At 41.4% G+C, this 14,926-nt stretch overlaps 1 protein-coding gene across 3 annotated transcripts in view; it reads left to right on the forward strand.

Moving 5' to 3' along the window:
* ubxn4 (UBX domain protein 4) overlaps positions 1-14,481 on the forward strand; it is a 16,833-nt gene extending 2,352 nt beyond the window's left edge. Inside the window, exons 2-13 of one of the 3 annotated variants that reach the window (XM_086124047.1) lie at positions 288-390; positions 2,069-2,097; positions 2,251-2,369; positions 3,858-4,011; positions 4,350-4,437; positions 4,545-4,593; positions 6,058-6,222; positions 6,940-7,061; positions 8,271-8,373; positions 9,428-9,559; positions 11,626-11,834; positions 13,488-14,481. In XM_086124047.1, the coding sequence (XP_085980173.1) occupies positions 288-390; positions 2,069-2,097; positions 2,251-2,369; positions 3,858-4,011; positions 4,350-4,437; positions 4,545-4,593; positions 6,058-6,222; positions 6,940-7,061; positions 8,271-8,373; positions 9,428-9,559; positions 11,626-11,834; positions 13,488-13,623 (1,409 nt within the window). In that variant the 3' untranslated portion in view covers positions 13,624-14,481. Of the gene's footprint in view, positions 1-287; positions 391-2,068; positions 2,098-2,133; positions 2,165-2,238; positions 2,370-3,857; positions 4,012-4,349; positions 4,438-4,544; positions 4,594-6,057; positions 6,223-6,939; positions 7,062-8,270; positions 8,374-9,427; positions 9,560-11,625; positions 11,835-13,487 lie in introns of those variants that run through there. The other 2 variants (XM_086124048.1, XM_086124049.1) reach the window with 2 other exon arrangements.
* The last annotated feature ends 445 nt before the right edge of the window (positions 14,482-14,926 follow it).

The raw sequence follows: 14,926 nt of genomic DNA on the forward strand, positions 1-14,926 counted from the left end.
GTATGTTGATCAGTCTACGTGGGGGGACGGGCAGATTTATTAATCTGACACCAGAGCATGTCAAAACGAATAAAACCATCCCAGAGCACAGGTAAGAACAGAGGGAAGAAAAAAATGCTGATGAAAAATGGGAGAAAGAGCGATGAAGCTGTCGCCCTTTTTGATTTGTCCATTCTCTTATCTTCAATAACCAAAGTGTCCAGTGGCGGCTATTCAGGTTTTGTGTGAGATTATATTTCACTGTTTCTTATTCAAAAACAAAACTGATTTGCATGACCTGCTCATAGGTGAAGATGAGCAGTCATCAAACCTGATGTCCAGCTGGGAGGACGACAGTGTCTCACAAACGGCTCAAAAATGCTGCGTGGCCATTCAAGTGGACGCCAAGAGGTGCCGTATTAAATTGAACACTTTCTCTGAAAGTAATTAACAAGAGAATATTTTTCAGTGCATTTTTATTCCCGCCTGAAAGATAAAGATTAGTCATTGCATCATGGGTCATCAACACTCATACTAACAGAAGAGACATAGGAATTATGGAGAAGGATATTTGTATGATTTCGCATGACAAAATAGTAACTTTCACGTGTGTGTAGTGGACAAAATAACAATAGAAAGTGCATTTTAACTGTAGCAATGTGACAGGATTTTCCAAAATTTAAAATCTGTCAAGACACAGTACAAAGGCTAATTTGAATGGTGACTTCAACCGGAGTGCAACGCACCTCAGGATTTTTTGGGGAACACTTTTATGTTATGTTGCCTGTTGACAATCTGGTTTACAAACAAACAAACAAAAAACACCTTCAAATTAGATAAACGATATTACCGTACACCGCGGTGTAGTGAAAATACGGTGAAAGGGTGTCAAAATGTGATTATTGCCCAACCCTAGGATACTGGAGTGGTGCAGGGGTGAAAGGTTATAGCAGGCTTAGGTGAAACGAAGGGGGATGTGACTAAACAGGAGGGGTGTATATATATGTGTGTGTGTGTATATATACATATATAAAATGTATATATATATATATACATACAGGTATATAAAATGTATATACAATATATACATATATAAAATGTGTATATATATATATAAATTCCTCGTCTCACCCCCCCCCCCCTCGGGTGGTGTCCGTCCCTCATTCAGCTCGGGTCCTCTACCAGAGGCCAGGAAGCTTGAGGGTTCTGCGCAGTATCCTTGCTGTTCCCAGCACTGCGCATTTCTGGACTGAGATGTCCGATGTTGTTCCCGGGATCTGTTGCAACCACCCATCTAGTTTGGGGGTCACTGCCCCAAGTGCATATATATATATATATGTGTGTGTGTGTGTGTACAGTCAAACCTCGTTTTTCGAACGTCTCTGTTCTCGACTAAATCGGTTTTCGACCAAAAATTTCTCGTTTTTTATGCCTCGAATTACGACCGAAAATTGGTTCTCGAACAAACTGAGCGCACTTGAATGCACCACTTGACTCCTCTCACCTTCCTTACACGAGGAAGTGACGCTTCCTCGTGTCGCTTTCCATTATGAGCAGACATGTTCAATAAACTCTTTTATTTTTTATTTATTTTTTTTTTTAAGAGCGTGGTTTCAGTTTTCGAACAATTCGGTTTTCGAACAGCCTTCTGGAACGGCTTATGGACGAAAACCGAGGTTTGACTGTATATACAGTATGTATGTATATATATTCGCCATCTTATTCGTTGAAGGATTAGCTTTGAGCTAATGACCGAGTGGGCTGATTCAAAAGGGGGTCTTTACCTGTTTACCCAGCAACAGATAATGTAGGCCAATATCATCCAATTAAAATTGCTCCTGCCGCCAACTGTAGCCCTGAACAGGACATGAGCAGTGAAAAATCGAGAATATTTTGTTTTATCTGCGAGCCAGATGCAATCATCAAAAGAGCCACACCTGGCTCACGAGCCATAGGTTCCCAAAGTTAGTGAAAATCTGTCGATGATTGACAGCTATTAAAATATATGCGTTTCCTTCTCATAAAATGTGATTTTTTTTTTGGTGTTGTATGTGATTTCACTTGTCTTCTTATCTGCCTTTTCCCTCAGTGACACTTGTGTGCAGTTCTCCCAGATCTGTATCTTTTTTTTCTTTGCTCTTCATCATAGAATCCAAACAAACCTCTTGTATGGTACAATGTAAAGGTAAAAAGAAATTTGTGTCGCTTGCATGCTTGGAATTGAAACTTGAATGTGATCTGAACTTATTCTTTAACAAGACCTGAATGCAGATCCAGTGGTGTGCATTCCCTCAAGTTTCTTTATTGGGGAGAATGGTATTCCTTTGGAGGTCATTGCTGGCAGCGTGTCTGCCGAAGAACTACTGATTAGAATCAACAAAGTACAACAGGTAGGAGCCCTGATTTTAGATTGCCCATTTTCATATCTGACTCCTCGTTCATCCACATGAATCTGGCTGCAGCACGCCATTCTCGGGCCCCATGAAACATTAACTTGGAGACTTCAGTTCACCACCACCTTCAGCGCAGAAACACATTGAATACAGTGGTACCTCTACTTACGAACGTCTCTTCATACAAAATTTTCAATTTACGAAAAGTCTCAACAGGAAAATATTTGCCTCTTGTTACAAAAGAAATTTCAAGATATGGAAGGTAAAAATACAGTATGGCCTGCTACTTGCAGCTCCGAGTTTCCTGAACACAACACACTTAGAGCTGCTCTGTTTTTGGCTATTACCGACCATCATCTCGGCATCCCATTGGCCAAGAGGGACTTCTACCGTGTCTGTCTTTGTATGCAGATAGATACATATGTGTCTATGCAGCGTCCTCGTTATTCGCCCCTCGGGCCATGAGGTGTTTCGATCGTTTTACGTAAATGTGAATCACCCAGAAAAAAGTGTCCAACAGTCGGGCAATTGCTCACTATGCTGATTTTTGCCTTGGACATTTTCGAAGGATTGTTAAAAGCTGACAAAAACAAACATCCTCGGATCAGTGCTTTTCAAAACGCCAGGCAAAATCCACTTCTGAGAGAGAGAAAATGAACTAAAGAGGGCAAAAAATGATGAGGACGCAGTTAAAAGTTAAATGCCCGTCATTTTATTCTTTACTCAATTCTTTGTTTTTTAACATTATGCACAACTCTCATTTATTGTGCAATAATCTAATTGTAACATATATTTGTTCCATATTTTGATGTTTTTTTATGCTTTAGAAAACATTTATCTCTGAATTTGGGGTGGGGGGGGCTTGGAACAAATTAGGGCATTTACATGGAAAACGCGTCTCTCCGTACAAGATTTTCTAGTTCAGAAATTTCTTCCAGAATCAATTAATTATGTAAGTAGAGGTACCACTGTACTCATTTTCTTTCTTTCTTTCTTTTATTCTTTCCTGCATTCGATTCCTCTCTTTCTTTTCCCCTTTTCTATTTTTCTTTCTCTTTCTATCAATCCATACATCATCCATCCACCCGTCTATGTGTGTGCGTGTGAGAGAGAGCGATATCTAAATGTATATATATATATTTTTTTATCAGTGGTGGGCGATGAGTTTTTTATGGATGCAAATAGACAAAAGAGGACAGTGCAAAGACAGTTAACAGCCACAACTGGTATTTCAAATTATTTGGGGAGTTATGTATGTGGCTTGTTTAGCAACATCTCAGTCCTCAATCATTTCTTTGTCTTCCATTTTGTGAATGTTGAATTTCGTGTCAGGGCGTTCACTTATCATCTCTGTCAAACATCAACAACAGTGCTGGTTTTCAAGAAGTACTATTGTTGAACAAAACAAAAAAATTGTCATTTGCTCTGCGTTCCTCAATACACTGGTAGAAATTACAGTTGCAAAATTTATGTGGACTCCTTCAGATGCATGCACAAAGAATTGACACTGGAATGGTGTCACAAGAGACAGCTGCTACTATGACGCCCAGTACAACACAACCTGGAATGGCTCCTTCGGTGCACCTCGCACCACCAGAAGCATTCACGAGGCCCTCTGCAGTAGAAGAAGCAACTAAACGTAAGAATATCATGTCAACTTTAAAAGCTGATGGTGGTATCTCGAAGTGGGTGATCTGACGATATTTTATCGTGTCACATTTCTATTATGTCTATTGTCATTTGTCATCTACTGCATGCTGCGTGTTTTAATCTCTCAAATGCAGCTTGATGTAACAGGCAATCACCCCCACTTACTTTATGTTGCAAAAACGTTTGATCAGAAGAAAAATAGGCAGAGAAAAGTCGACTAGCACGTTCAGTTGAACTGTTGCCAGTCCTTTTTTAACTTTTGAGTTTTTTGAATGAAATATTGAATGGGTTTTTTTCTTATTTCTGGTGTGTTTTTAATCCTTGCAGCTGCCTGTAGCCAGTCAGCTATGACTACTGCAGCGAGTGAAAATCCAGATCGTACAGATTTATGCTTTAAGAATGAAGATGGACAAAGGTAACAGCACACATGCAAAGTGGCTTTTCATTAGCTTTGCTGATCAAAATATAAATGATGTTTTATCTTTCTGGATTTAACATGAACCTGGATGTCCTGGATGTCAGGCATCAGCAAAAGACAACGCTGGAGGATGAGGTAAAGCAAAGCTCTCAGGTGACACAGATACAATGGACTCTGGGAATGTGTGAAGAAAAAAATATGTAAAAAATACACTGCATCGGATCAATTTCATAATTTTGAACATGTCATGTTTCGGGTTGTGACCAACAAGTGGCACTGTGGGGCTCTCCCTGCAGCTGCACACCTGTTGGTCGTTATTTAATTAGCTGTATAAAAGGACTCCCACCCGACCACTCATTGGCGGGTCATTGTTGCTTGTTGTTTGTGTTTGCTGCTGTCATGTTTGTTCTGGTCATGTTTCGGTTATTGATTTGATTTTGTTTCAGTCATGGTTTTTGTTTGATACTTTGGATTCTTTTTGTTTTTGTGACTTTGTTTGTTCTGGATTTAGTTTCTGTGTTTGAATACAATTCTTTAAGTACAACCTGCTCCTCCCTCTTGCCTGCTTTTTGGGGTCCTCCACCACCTCGCAAACGTGACAGAACAATGTGATGCGCCACTATGGAAAAACGTTCCGGACACACATCACCCAAATCACCAACACTGCTTTCTTCCACGTTAAGAACATCTCTCACCTCCGCCCCTCCCTCACTTTTTCACTGTCGCCCAATTCTTCATCCACGCCTTCATCACCTTTTGCCTTGACGACTGAAATAGCAACCTCTATGGTACCACCTCCAAACTCCTCAATTAAGCTACAATACATCCAGAGCGCCGCCACGCGAACTCTCACCAGCACCAGCACCAGCACCAGCACCCTTGATCACGTCCACTGGCTCCCCTTTCCCCAGCGCATTCAATTTAAGCTCCTCCTACTCACCTTCAAAGCCCTTCATAGTCAGCCCCCCCTCCTACCACTCCGACCTTCTTCACCCATACACTCCGTCCCGCAACCTCCGCTCCTCAAATGCAAACCTCCTCGCCATCCCCGTGACCAAGCTCAAAGCCTGGGGGGACCGATCCTTCTCTGTCACCGCCCCCACCCTCTGTCACGCTCTACTTCAACACATCCCCAACTGTACTGACCTCCAAACCTTCAATTCATTTCTTAAAACTCACCTGTTCCACAATGCTTTTCACATTGTTTAATCGCCCTTACCCATTTTTGCTTTGTTTTTCTTTTTCAAAATTTGTTCGTTTTAAAATGTGTATATTTTGCTCTACAGTGTCCATTTTTATTCCGTGTTGTAAATTTTTGTTGTAAAGTATCTTTGAGTACTGTGTAAAGCGTTTTCCAAGAAATTTATATTCAACTTAACTGGAAGAAACATTTAAGATAAGAAGATAAGATAAGAAAACCTTTATTAGTCTCGCAATGGAGAAATTCCCAATTCACAGCAGCAAAGTTATAAGTAGAACAACAAAATATAGGAGCTGCTGGAAAGGCAGCCAATTTTAGGAACCCTGGTTAAGAATAACTGACCTAAAGTCTGAAGATGTGTGTTCAACCAAAATTCATTTTGACTAGGTGTGGCCTTGTTCTGTCCTCTCCTACAGAAGGAGATCAGGAAGCCAAAGGAGCAGCAGAAAACGTCAAAGGATCCGCACAATTTAAGGAGGGAACGGGAAGAGGAAAAGACCAAGCAAATCCTGGAAGAGAGAAACAGAGAGAGAGAGATGGATAGAAATGCCAGGGAGCGGGTCAGACAACAAATTGCTTTGGTAATCAAGTCTTTCATTCTGCATTACCTTCCACAAAATACACTGTGCTAAAGATAAAGGCGGAGTAACTTGCATTCGCTGGTCTCAACAACTTGATTAAATTGTCTCATCGACAATTGGATTAGATATTGCGTTGCATCATGATAGGAGTACATTAGACTGACCAGTGTCTTGATTCAATAGTATTAGGGTTTTGTTTTTAATCAATAAATTCAAGAAGTTTAAACAATGTTTAAAATGAATTCAATTATCATTAAAGCATAATCAGGGGTGGACATAAGCGATGCGCCATCATGTATGAGCACTCAAAATGGAATATTGCGCTCCAGTTCAAGTCTGTCACCACTTTTGCACACGAACAATATTTCAGGCCAGCCTAAATTTGAAGTCAAGTCCACTGCGACGAGGATTGATACGAGGGCCAACTTGGAAAAAGACAACAACAAAAAAAACCCCAGAAAAAAGCGTATTCAGTTATTTATAGATGGTTGTCACAGAACTGAAAAACTAAAACTGTATTTACCTGACGGTCTGCAGTGATACACTATCGAAGGTAGTTGAATGGATGGTTTACTAGTTTTTACCTTTCTTTTTGCCTGAAAACACCACAAATACTGTAATTGAATTGAATATAGTTGAATAAATTATTTTAATTTTGTGATATTTATGTGTTAATTCACATTTTATTTGTTTTGCTGTTTCATCTCTGTTTTGTAGGACCGTGCTGATAGAGCAGCCCGTTATACCAAATTCCAAGATCAGAAGGCTCAGCAAGTTACACTACAAGCCCAACAGGCAGCGCAGGAAGCAATAAAGGGTACCTCTCTGAGGTCGAGGAGGTACGTCTGCCATGATAGTCTCAAAGCATTAGGTTCAGATTGTGGCAAATGGATGTAGCAGGCCACATCCATTTTTAGGATTACCGTAATATCCGTCCAACGTATTAATAGCCACGGTTCTGCACATTACAACATTCGATTGTGATGACCCACAAGGGATTGACATTCACCAGGGACCTGTATCTTTAAAGGAGATGACATTTCTATGACCAAAGGGACAATAGAGATCAAAAGGTTAAAGGGCAGTAGCTTGGTGCTTGTTATGTGAAGTTCATTTTGTGCGGAGAGTAAGAGACATGATTTGCCTTCGTCTTCACGTCTCGTCATTGACCACATCTCCACAATTGGTGACCTCAATGTGAGCAAGAATAACAGATTTCAACGCAACCATCTACGCCACAACGGTCAAGTTGCCCGACTTTTGGTAACATAACCCACAGTCATCGTTTCACCACATCAAGGTCCAGTTCCAGCTGAGAGGAATACCAGAATGTTTCCAAATTCTACCCTGGGTAATCAGCATTGGATATCTCAATGACAGCCAGGGCGATGGCGCTGCTTGAGGCTCAACCAGCTATCAGTAATTCCTTTTGAGACTCTGAACTGTCTGTACTGAACTGGAGAAGGCGGCGATGGAAACCCATCCGAATTGATGGAAAGGCTGCTGACTGTGCTGGACATGGCTGATCCCTCATTCCTATTCACCCTTCCATTGCTGGTGTGCCCCACACGAGCTATTTTCCCCTCTCATTCTCCAAAAATATCAGTGTGCTCACTGTAGGGGAGGAAACGGTTTTCCTGGCCAATGGCCAAGTCGATTCACCCAGTGATTCCCAACCAGGACTCCTTGGCCCTGCCGCCACCCCTGGAGGACACAACAAATATCGTAGCTGCAATGACGGCCTGTCGCCAACGTGACTACGGGTGTTTCTACCATACCAGATTTGGTGCCAAGGTCAAGCAGTGTCTCAAATCCCTTTAGTTTGAAGGGGCAGGGGAAACGCCAGGGCTAATTCACAGCTATGGGTGCTGACTTTAATTTTGCCTGAGAAGCTCCAAAGAATCAATAGTTGCTCACAGGCAATGGTTATCCCTCAATCAATAAAATGCGATTTCAAAGAAATGTAACTGGAAGTTAAAATGACTTTTACACTGAAAACTAACTATTTTCTTCAAAAATTAACATAATGTCTATCTTTGCATCATCAGTACCACTACAAGGCTTCAATTTCGACTCCCTGATGGCTCATCCTTCACTAACCAGTTTTCCTCACAGAGCAAACTTCAGGAAGCTCATCAGTTCATAAAACAGGTCAGTAAAAGAAATAGATCTTTACCTCAGTAAATGGTACGCGTAGGTTCTGGCCCTCAGCCGGAATTTTGACTTCGCAACTCACAGTGCTGCAGAAGGTTGGCCGATATATTGTGCAGAGTGGCCTAAAACGCAACACAACTACATGAGCAATGACAATGTAGGACATCAACCTATTATGACGTGTGCTCTCAGTGCTAACAGGAATACATGGGCCAAGTAGGTTTACCCATCATGCTCAGTTAACTGCAGGGCACCACATTCAATTTCAATGACGGTAGGTTAATAAACGCAGCCTATTTAGCTTACCTTTCTTCCAATCTCGATGGGCCTCGTCTCTATTCCATTTTCCGCAGTATCTGACTCGTACATGTATTGTCCTCCTCCTCCTCCTGGGCAATCGGCCCCCGTCAGGGACTTGCCTCCCCTTCCCGGGTCCCACACCCGGTACGACTCTCGCTGGTGCCTCGCGAGGTTCTCACCCAGTGCGGGCCTCGGAAGGGCCCTCGCCTAATTTTTGTTTAAGGAGGGTTGTGGGGCGGCTACTCCCACTTCCCTCCGTTCCGGCGGGGCGAGCCCTGGGCCCCTCACCTTGCGGTGAGGCCCCACCTCCTTCCCCGCCGGCTGGTGGGCATTTAGCTGCATCTGGGGCCCAAGAGCCCCGGCGTCCCCCCCTCGCCCCACTCGGAGGCATCCCACCACGCGAGGGCATGTATTGTCCAACATACATCTTACCAGCAACCTCCTCTTCCTACAACTCTTCAACACAGGTTTGAAACATGGCTTTCTGAGTCAATAAAAGTGGTATTGTGCGGTCAAACATTTTCTTGGGGAACTGCGACTCCTTTACTTTCCTATGAGAAAAATGATTTGCTTCCTAAACATAATTGATGATCTCTGAGAATTTTTTTTTTTAATTGCATTTGCAGTCCCATCACTGGTTAATAAGCACAGGTTTACTGTCTATTATTGTGTACCTTTATTCTGACACCATTCTTTTTCTTCAAAGTGTAACTAAAAATATATTTTTTTGTATATATTGGTCCATTCTTAGGAAATTGGAACCCGCTTTGGCAACTTTTCCATGGCAACCGTGTTCCCGAGAAGGGAATTCACCAGCGAAGACCTTAATAAGACTTTATTGGAGCTGGAACTTGCTCCAAGTTCATCCATTGTGCTTCTGCCTGTGAGTAGACTTCCACTGAAATGAAATTGAATATCCAACATCATAATTCAGGGCTATAGACTTATGAATTGAATTGATGAAAAATATTGAATATGATAGTGAACAGGAGAATTTTGTGGCATATGGGAATTTTTGGAAAGTTGAAAATTGTACCCATGGTGAATTGAATGAGCTGAACAGTTTGAATTTCAAATGGAAATGACGTCAATCTGTTATGATGACTGTATCATTGAGAATGAATGGAGAAAATTCCAGGTGAAAAACATGGAATTTGGGGAAACACATGAATTTTTGGAATGAGAAAAATGCAAGCATAGTAGGCATCAATATTTGGAATATGTTGACGTAAAGGTGAAAATTGTCAAGAAATGGAGAAGGAGAAGCATGTCAGAACCGTGCAAGGAATAAAATTAAATAATGATAATAACTAGAGAAAGCAATTTCTGGAAAAATTGCCTGTGAAGGCTGAGAGGGTGAATGAAAACTTGTGGAATGATTTGGAATAATATTGAATGACATGAAATTATATGCACTGATCTGGAATGAACATGTTGAAGTTTGAGTGGTTGGAATTGGTCAAAAGAAATGTTGAAATTAGATTTGAAAAACTGTTTGCAATTGGAGTGTTAGCTTTTATTTTGAAATTTGGAGAAAATGCACGAGGGATAAACTGAACAGTTAAAATTTGAAATGGTTTGAATTGGTCAAAAATGTGAAAATTGCGAAATATTAAATCTTTATTTGGCTTTTATTTGGAAATTTTGGGGGAAAAAATTGTGGTGGGGATAAGACGAACAGTTTGAAGTTGGAATGGTCTGAATTAGAATGAGAGAAGAAAAAAATAACATTTTAATCTTGGCATTTTATTTTGGAATTTTGGAAAAAAAATTCTTTAGGGCTGGGAAGCAAGGGGGAACAATGGGGATTCCTCTACATAAGAATCCGGGGTGGATCTGATGTTTTGGCCAAAGAGGCAGCCTCATCGGACACGCCTGCACACAGGAATCCGGGGTGTACCTAATGTTTGGGCCAGTATGGCCGTCCCATCGGGGACGCTGACACAAGAGCCCCACAAAACCCAGAGCCTTTAGGAACTCTTGACAAATCTCATCCACCATTGCCACAAACGAGCTTTTTAATAAATTTTTAATCGTACTGACCTCTACCCCAGAGATGGGAGAACCCACTTCAGTGATGCCAGACTCCTTTTCTCACGGAAAGCAAAATGATTACTTTTTAATTAGTTTAAAAAAAAAAAAGGCTAAGTTGCACCCTCGACAAATTTTAATGAAACAGCCCTAGTTGAACCCTAGTGGCAAGTCAAGGGGGTGGATGAGAGCTGTCCAGAGTTCCTGTTGTTGCTGTTGCTGTCTTGGTTGACACTTCTCTACAACATGGACATTGCGGACAGTGCCTTTGGATTGGCAGGTCAGGGTTTTGGCCGTCCTTTTTCAGAATGGGTTTCAACTACAGGGGAATCACACTCCTCTGCCTCCCTGGTCAGGTCTATTCAGGGCTGCTGGACAGGAGGGTCCATCGCGGAGTCGAGTCGAATCTCAGATTGTGGAGGAACTGTGGTTTTCGTACTGGCCCTGGAACAATGGACCAGTTCTACACCCTCCCCAGGATCCTCAGGGGTGCATGGGAGTCTGTCCAACCAGTCTGTGTATGTTTCTGTCTATGTTTTGTGGACTTGGAAGGCATTCCACCAGGTCCCTCGGGGAGTTCTGTTGGGGGTGCTTTGGTTGTATGTAGAACAGAAGCCCTGTTGCAGGCTGTTCGGTCCCTGTACGACCAATGTTGGAGTTTAGTTCGCATTGTCGTGAATGAGTCTGATTTGTTTCCAGTGGAGTTGACTCCGCCAAGGCCCTTTATGACAGATTTTTTTTCCCTAACCTTTATGGAGAGAATTTTTTGGTGCAGCCAAGGTGTTGCGAGGGTCTGGTCTGGTGACCTCAGTATTGCAGGATGAAGTGGCTCAGGCGAAGTTTAAGTGGTGTTTTATTTTTTTTTCCATGCAGTATGGGTGTTAACAAAACAAACTTTCCATCCTGTCCCTCCTACAGTGTGGCAGGCCTGCTTCTACTGTTGTCCCATCCACCGGTGGAATGTGGGCAGTCCTGAGCACACTCTTCTACCCTGTTCTCACTGTATGGCGATTCCTCACCTCCTTCATGTTTCCAACTCCACCACAAGAACCATCAAGAAGCTCTCTTCCTTTATCTGAGTCTTACAACGACAGAGCAACACTGGATAACACTGATAAACCAAAAAGGTGAGTGACCATCTCTGGTCTTTTTGAAATACACTGTAATGTGCTGTATAATCCAGGCTGCACATAAAAAATTGGTGTGGTTCTCAAATGAGCACCGGAGGTTGTTTGGTGCTCATTTTGTATCCGCTGGAGCAACCCCCCCCCCCCCCCCCCCAATCCCCCTGACCCACCAACGATTTACAGCACATCTTAGTCAAGTAGGGCCCACATGCCACATCTGAACTATCCAGTCTCTGCAGCCTTTCGGAAGTCAATCTAAAATGTCAAGTCTGGTTTTATTTTGATATGCATATGTGTCAGCAATGTAAGCGGACAAGAGCAGCGACTTGGTTTCAGTGTTGCCAACGCAAATATATTGTCGCTGCAATCAGGGACTTCTCTGACCATTGTAGCAACAATTTAAAAAAAAAACATGAATATCGCCAACACCATCTGTAGTCCTGATGGTAGATATCTCAAGTTTGGAATTTGCTCTTGTAATGTTCAAAAGCTGTTCAAAAGAACAGCTAATACTGTAGTGTTTTGTGCTAATATTGTCAGCACAAATATATGATACGATACATCTTTATTTATACAGCGCTTTCACAACATCTGCAGCTGTAACAAAATGCTTTACAGAACAGTTAAAGTAAAATGAAATAATATAATACAACACAACATAAAACACACAGTCATGCAATCGTCACCACTTATCCTACATACGCGTTGTTGTTTGAAGCAGTTATAGATGAAAGAGGAGAGAATCAAAGTGTCCTTTCACCAGTGGATCAGAGACGTCATGCACAAAATGTGCAGAAAAAAATATGGGCACTAAACAGTTTTTTGGGGGGGTGCATCTGAATGTTTATTACATAGTCTCAACTCAAATGTATTTATAGAGCACTTTCAAACAGCCATCGCTGCATACAAAGTGCTGTACAATGGAGCAGTACCGGTAATTTGACAGAAAGCAAATTCTTTCTGTCTCAAGAGCAACTGACATATACAGTACAACAATAAAGCAATAAATCAGTAACAAAGATGGTACAAAGCACCAAACAGTAAAACTAAGATCAGATCTGAGTCATGCTTAGTCAAATGGCAGGTGTGTAAGGGCGGAGAAGCTCAGAGAGGTAAGAAGGAGCAAAGCCATTTAAAGATTTGAAAACAAATAATAGGATCTTAAAAAGAACTCTAAAATGTATAGTGAACCAGCAGAGGGATGCCAGAGGAGGAGTTATGTGCTCCCTCTTACGAGTACCAGTCAAGAGGCGAGCAGCAGCATTTCTGGACCAACTGGCGACGCTTAATGGAGGATTGGCTGATTCCAAAGTAAAGTGCATTACAGCTATTCAGCCAGGATATGACAAAGGCATGAGTAACTGTTTCGAAGTGCTAGTCATTATTACATTTCTCAGTTAATTTTTCCCATTTATTAGAGCGCTTTATTTTTTGAAAACCTAATAAAAATATATACATGTATGAATGTGACTGAATGAATATACAGTACATGACACAGAACTCCCGCTAATGGGCAAACTGCTATGTCGACAGTATAGCAGAGCAATTGGGTAACGCAGTTCAGATTAGCAGTAGCAGCCACCCGGCCACCTCTATGGAATTGCTGTATCACTGTAAATCATGTACCGGTATTTTTCTTCTGCGTCTTCTCAGGGAATCTCTTTCCAGGCCTTTGACGAACCGTCCCAAGAACTTCAAGAAAGATGGTAAAATCTGCCAGCTCAGGGCTCAAGAGGACAGTGAGGATGACAACAACACCTGGAATGGAAACTCAACCCAGCAAATGTAGATCTAGAAAAGAAGCTTTGTTTCTATCAGCTCCAATCCAGACATCGCCACCACTCTCATCCCATCCCAGATGAATATTATAATGCAGTCATTCTAGATCAGGGTTAATATCATACTGCAGTCGTTCTAGATCAGAGTTCACTAACGTGGTGCACCAAGGTAGCCCCCAAAGACCACATGAGTAGACCGCGGGCCTGTTTGAAAAATAGCTCACCATTGATGGCACACTGTGATTTTCAAGAAATGTTGTCAAAGGAATCAATCAGAAATGTCAACACAGCCAGAGATTTGGAGAAATAGTGTTGCATAATTAATGTTTCCTAATTATGTGAGAAATCAGTAACATGACCAGTGTTTATCACAGAGATGAATGTCATTAATTATTAAGAACATACACTAATAATATTATTATTAAAGGCAATTTGAGCAAATTTATTCCAGAAGTGTGTTTCAAACTGGCAGCCCCTCACATTAAGATATCATTTATTTGTCCCACTGGGGAAATTTACAGTCTAGAGCAGCAAAATTGAGGGGCGGTAGAAAAGAAGAAAAAACAAAGTGTTTAATCACTACCCAAGAAGTAGCTCTCAGTTTCAAAAGGGTAGGTTGTTTGCGACATTGCTTTCTATCTTATGTTTTAATTTCACTTCACTTGTATCGCAAAGTCTAACTTATATTTTATTTGGAAACCAGCTTTTTTTTTTTTAAATAGAAAAGAAATACTTTTTTTCCTTTGCTCACGCTTGGAGTTATCGCTAACATAGTGAGATTTATCAAGCAACTGTATATTTGCATTAAATTGACGAGGAAGACTGCATCATCCAAAACTCGATTAAAAAAAAAATCCCCGAACTACAAACTGAGTTCTGTTTTGGTTGTTTATCACACCAGTGCCAACACTGCATAGATAGATTAGAAAAGTTTTCTCAAACGTATTACACCCCCAAAAAATACTAATCTCAAAGTACGACCATCATGACGAACATTAAAATACAGCAGTGCAGAAGGTTTAAGTGTACAGCCTCGTTCCAAAGCCACTCTTGCAGATCAACATGAAACAACACATCTTTCCACAATTTGAGTCGATCTTGTGCGCGTGAGTTAGTGCAGGTTTTGAAAATTTCTGGATTCTTCCAAATTTTTATTTTAGATAATGGAAAAACTAATGGAAAACTGGCTTTTCGTGTGCGTGAGAAAGTTTTAATCTTTCAAGTTTATTTTTTTAAGTGTGTGGGATAGGTGAAGGGTTTTGATGCATGCGAGTATTTTTTGGTGTGTGAGTGAATTTTTATGGGGGTGAGATC

This window comes from Hippocampus guttulatus, chromosome 11, assembly GCF_054856545.1.
Source record: "Hippocampus guttulatus isolate MCC_2025c chromosome 11, RoL_Hgut_1.0, whole genome shotgun sequence".
Lineage (NCBI taxonomy): Eukaryota > Metazoa > Chordata > Actinopteri > Syngnathiformes > Syngnathidae > Hippocampus > Hippocampus guttulatus.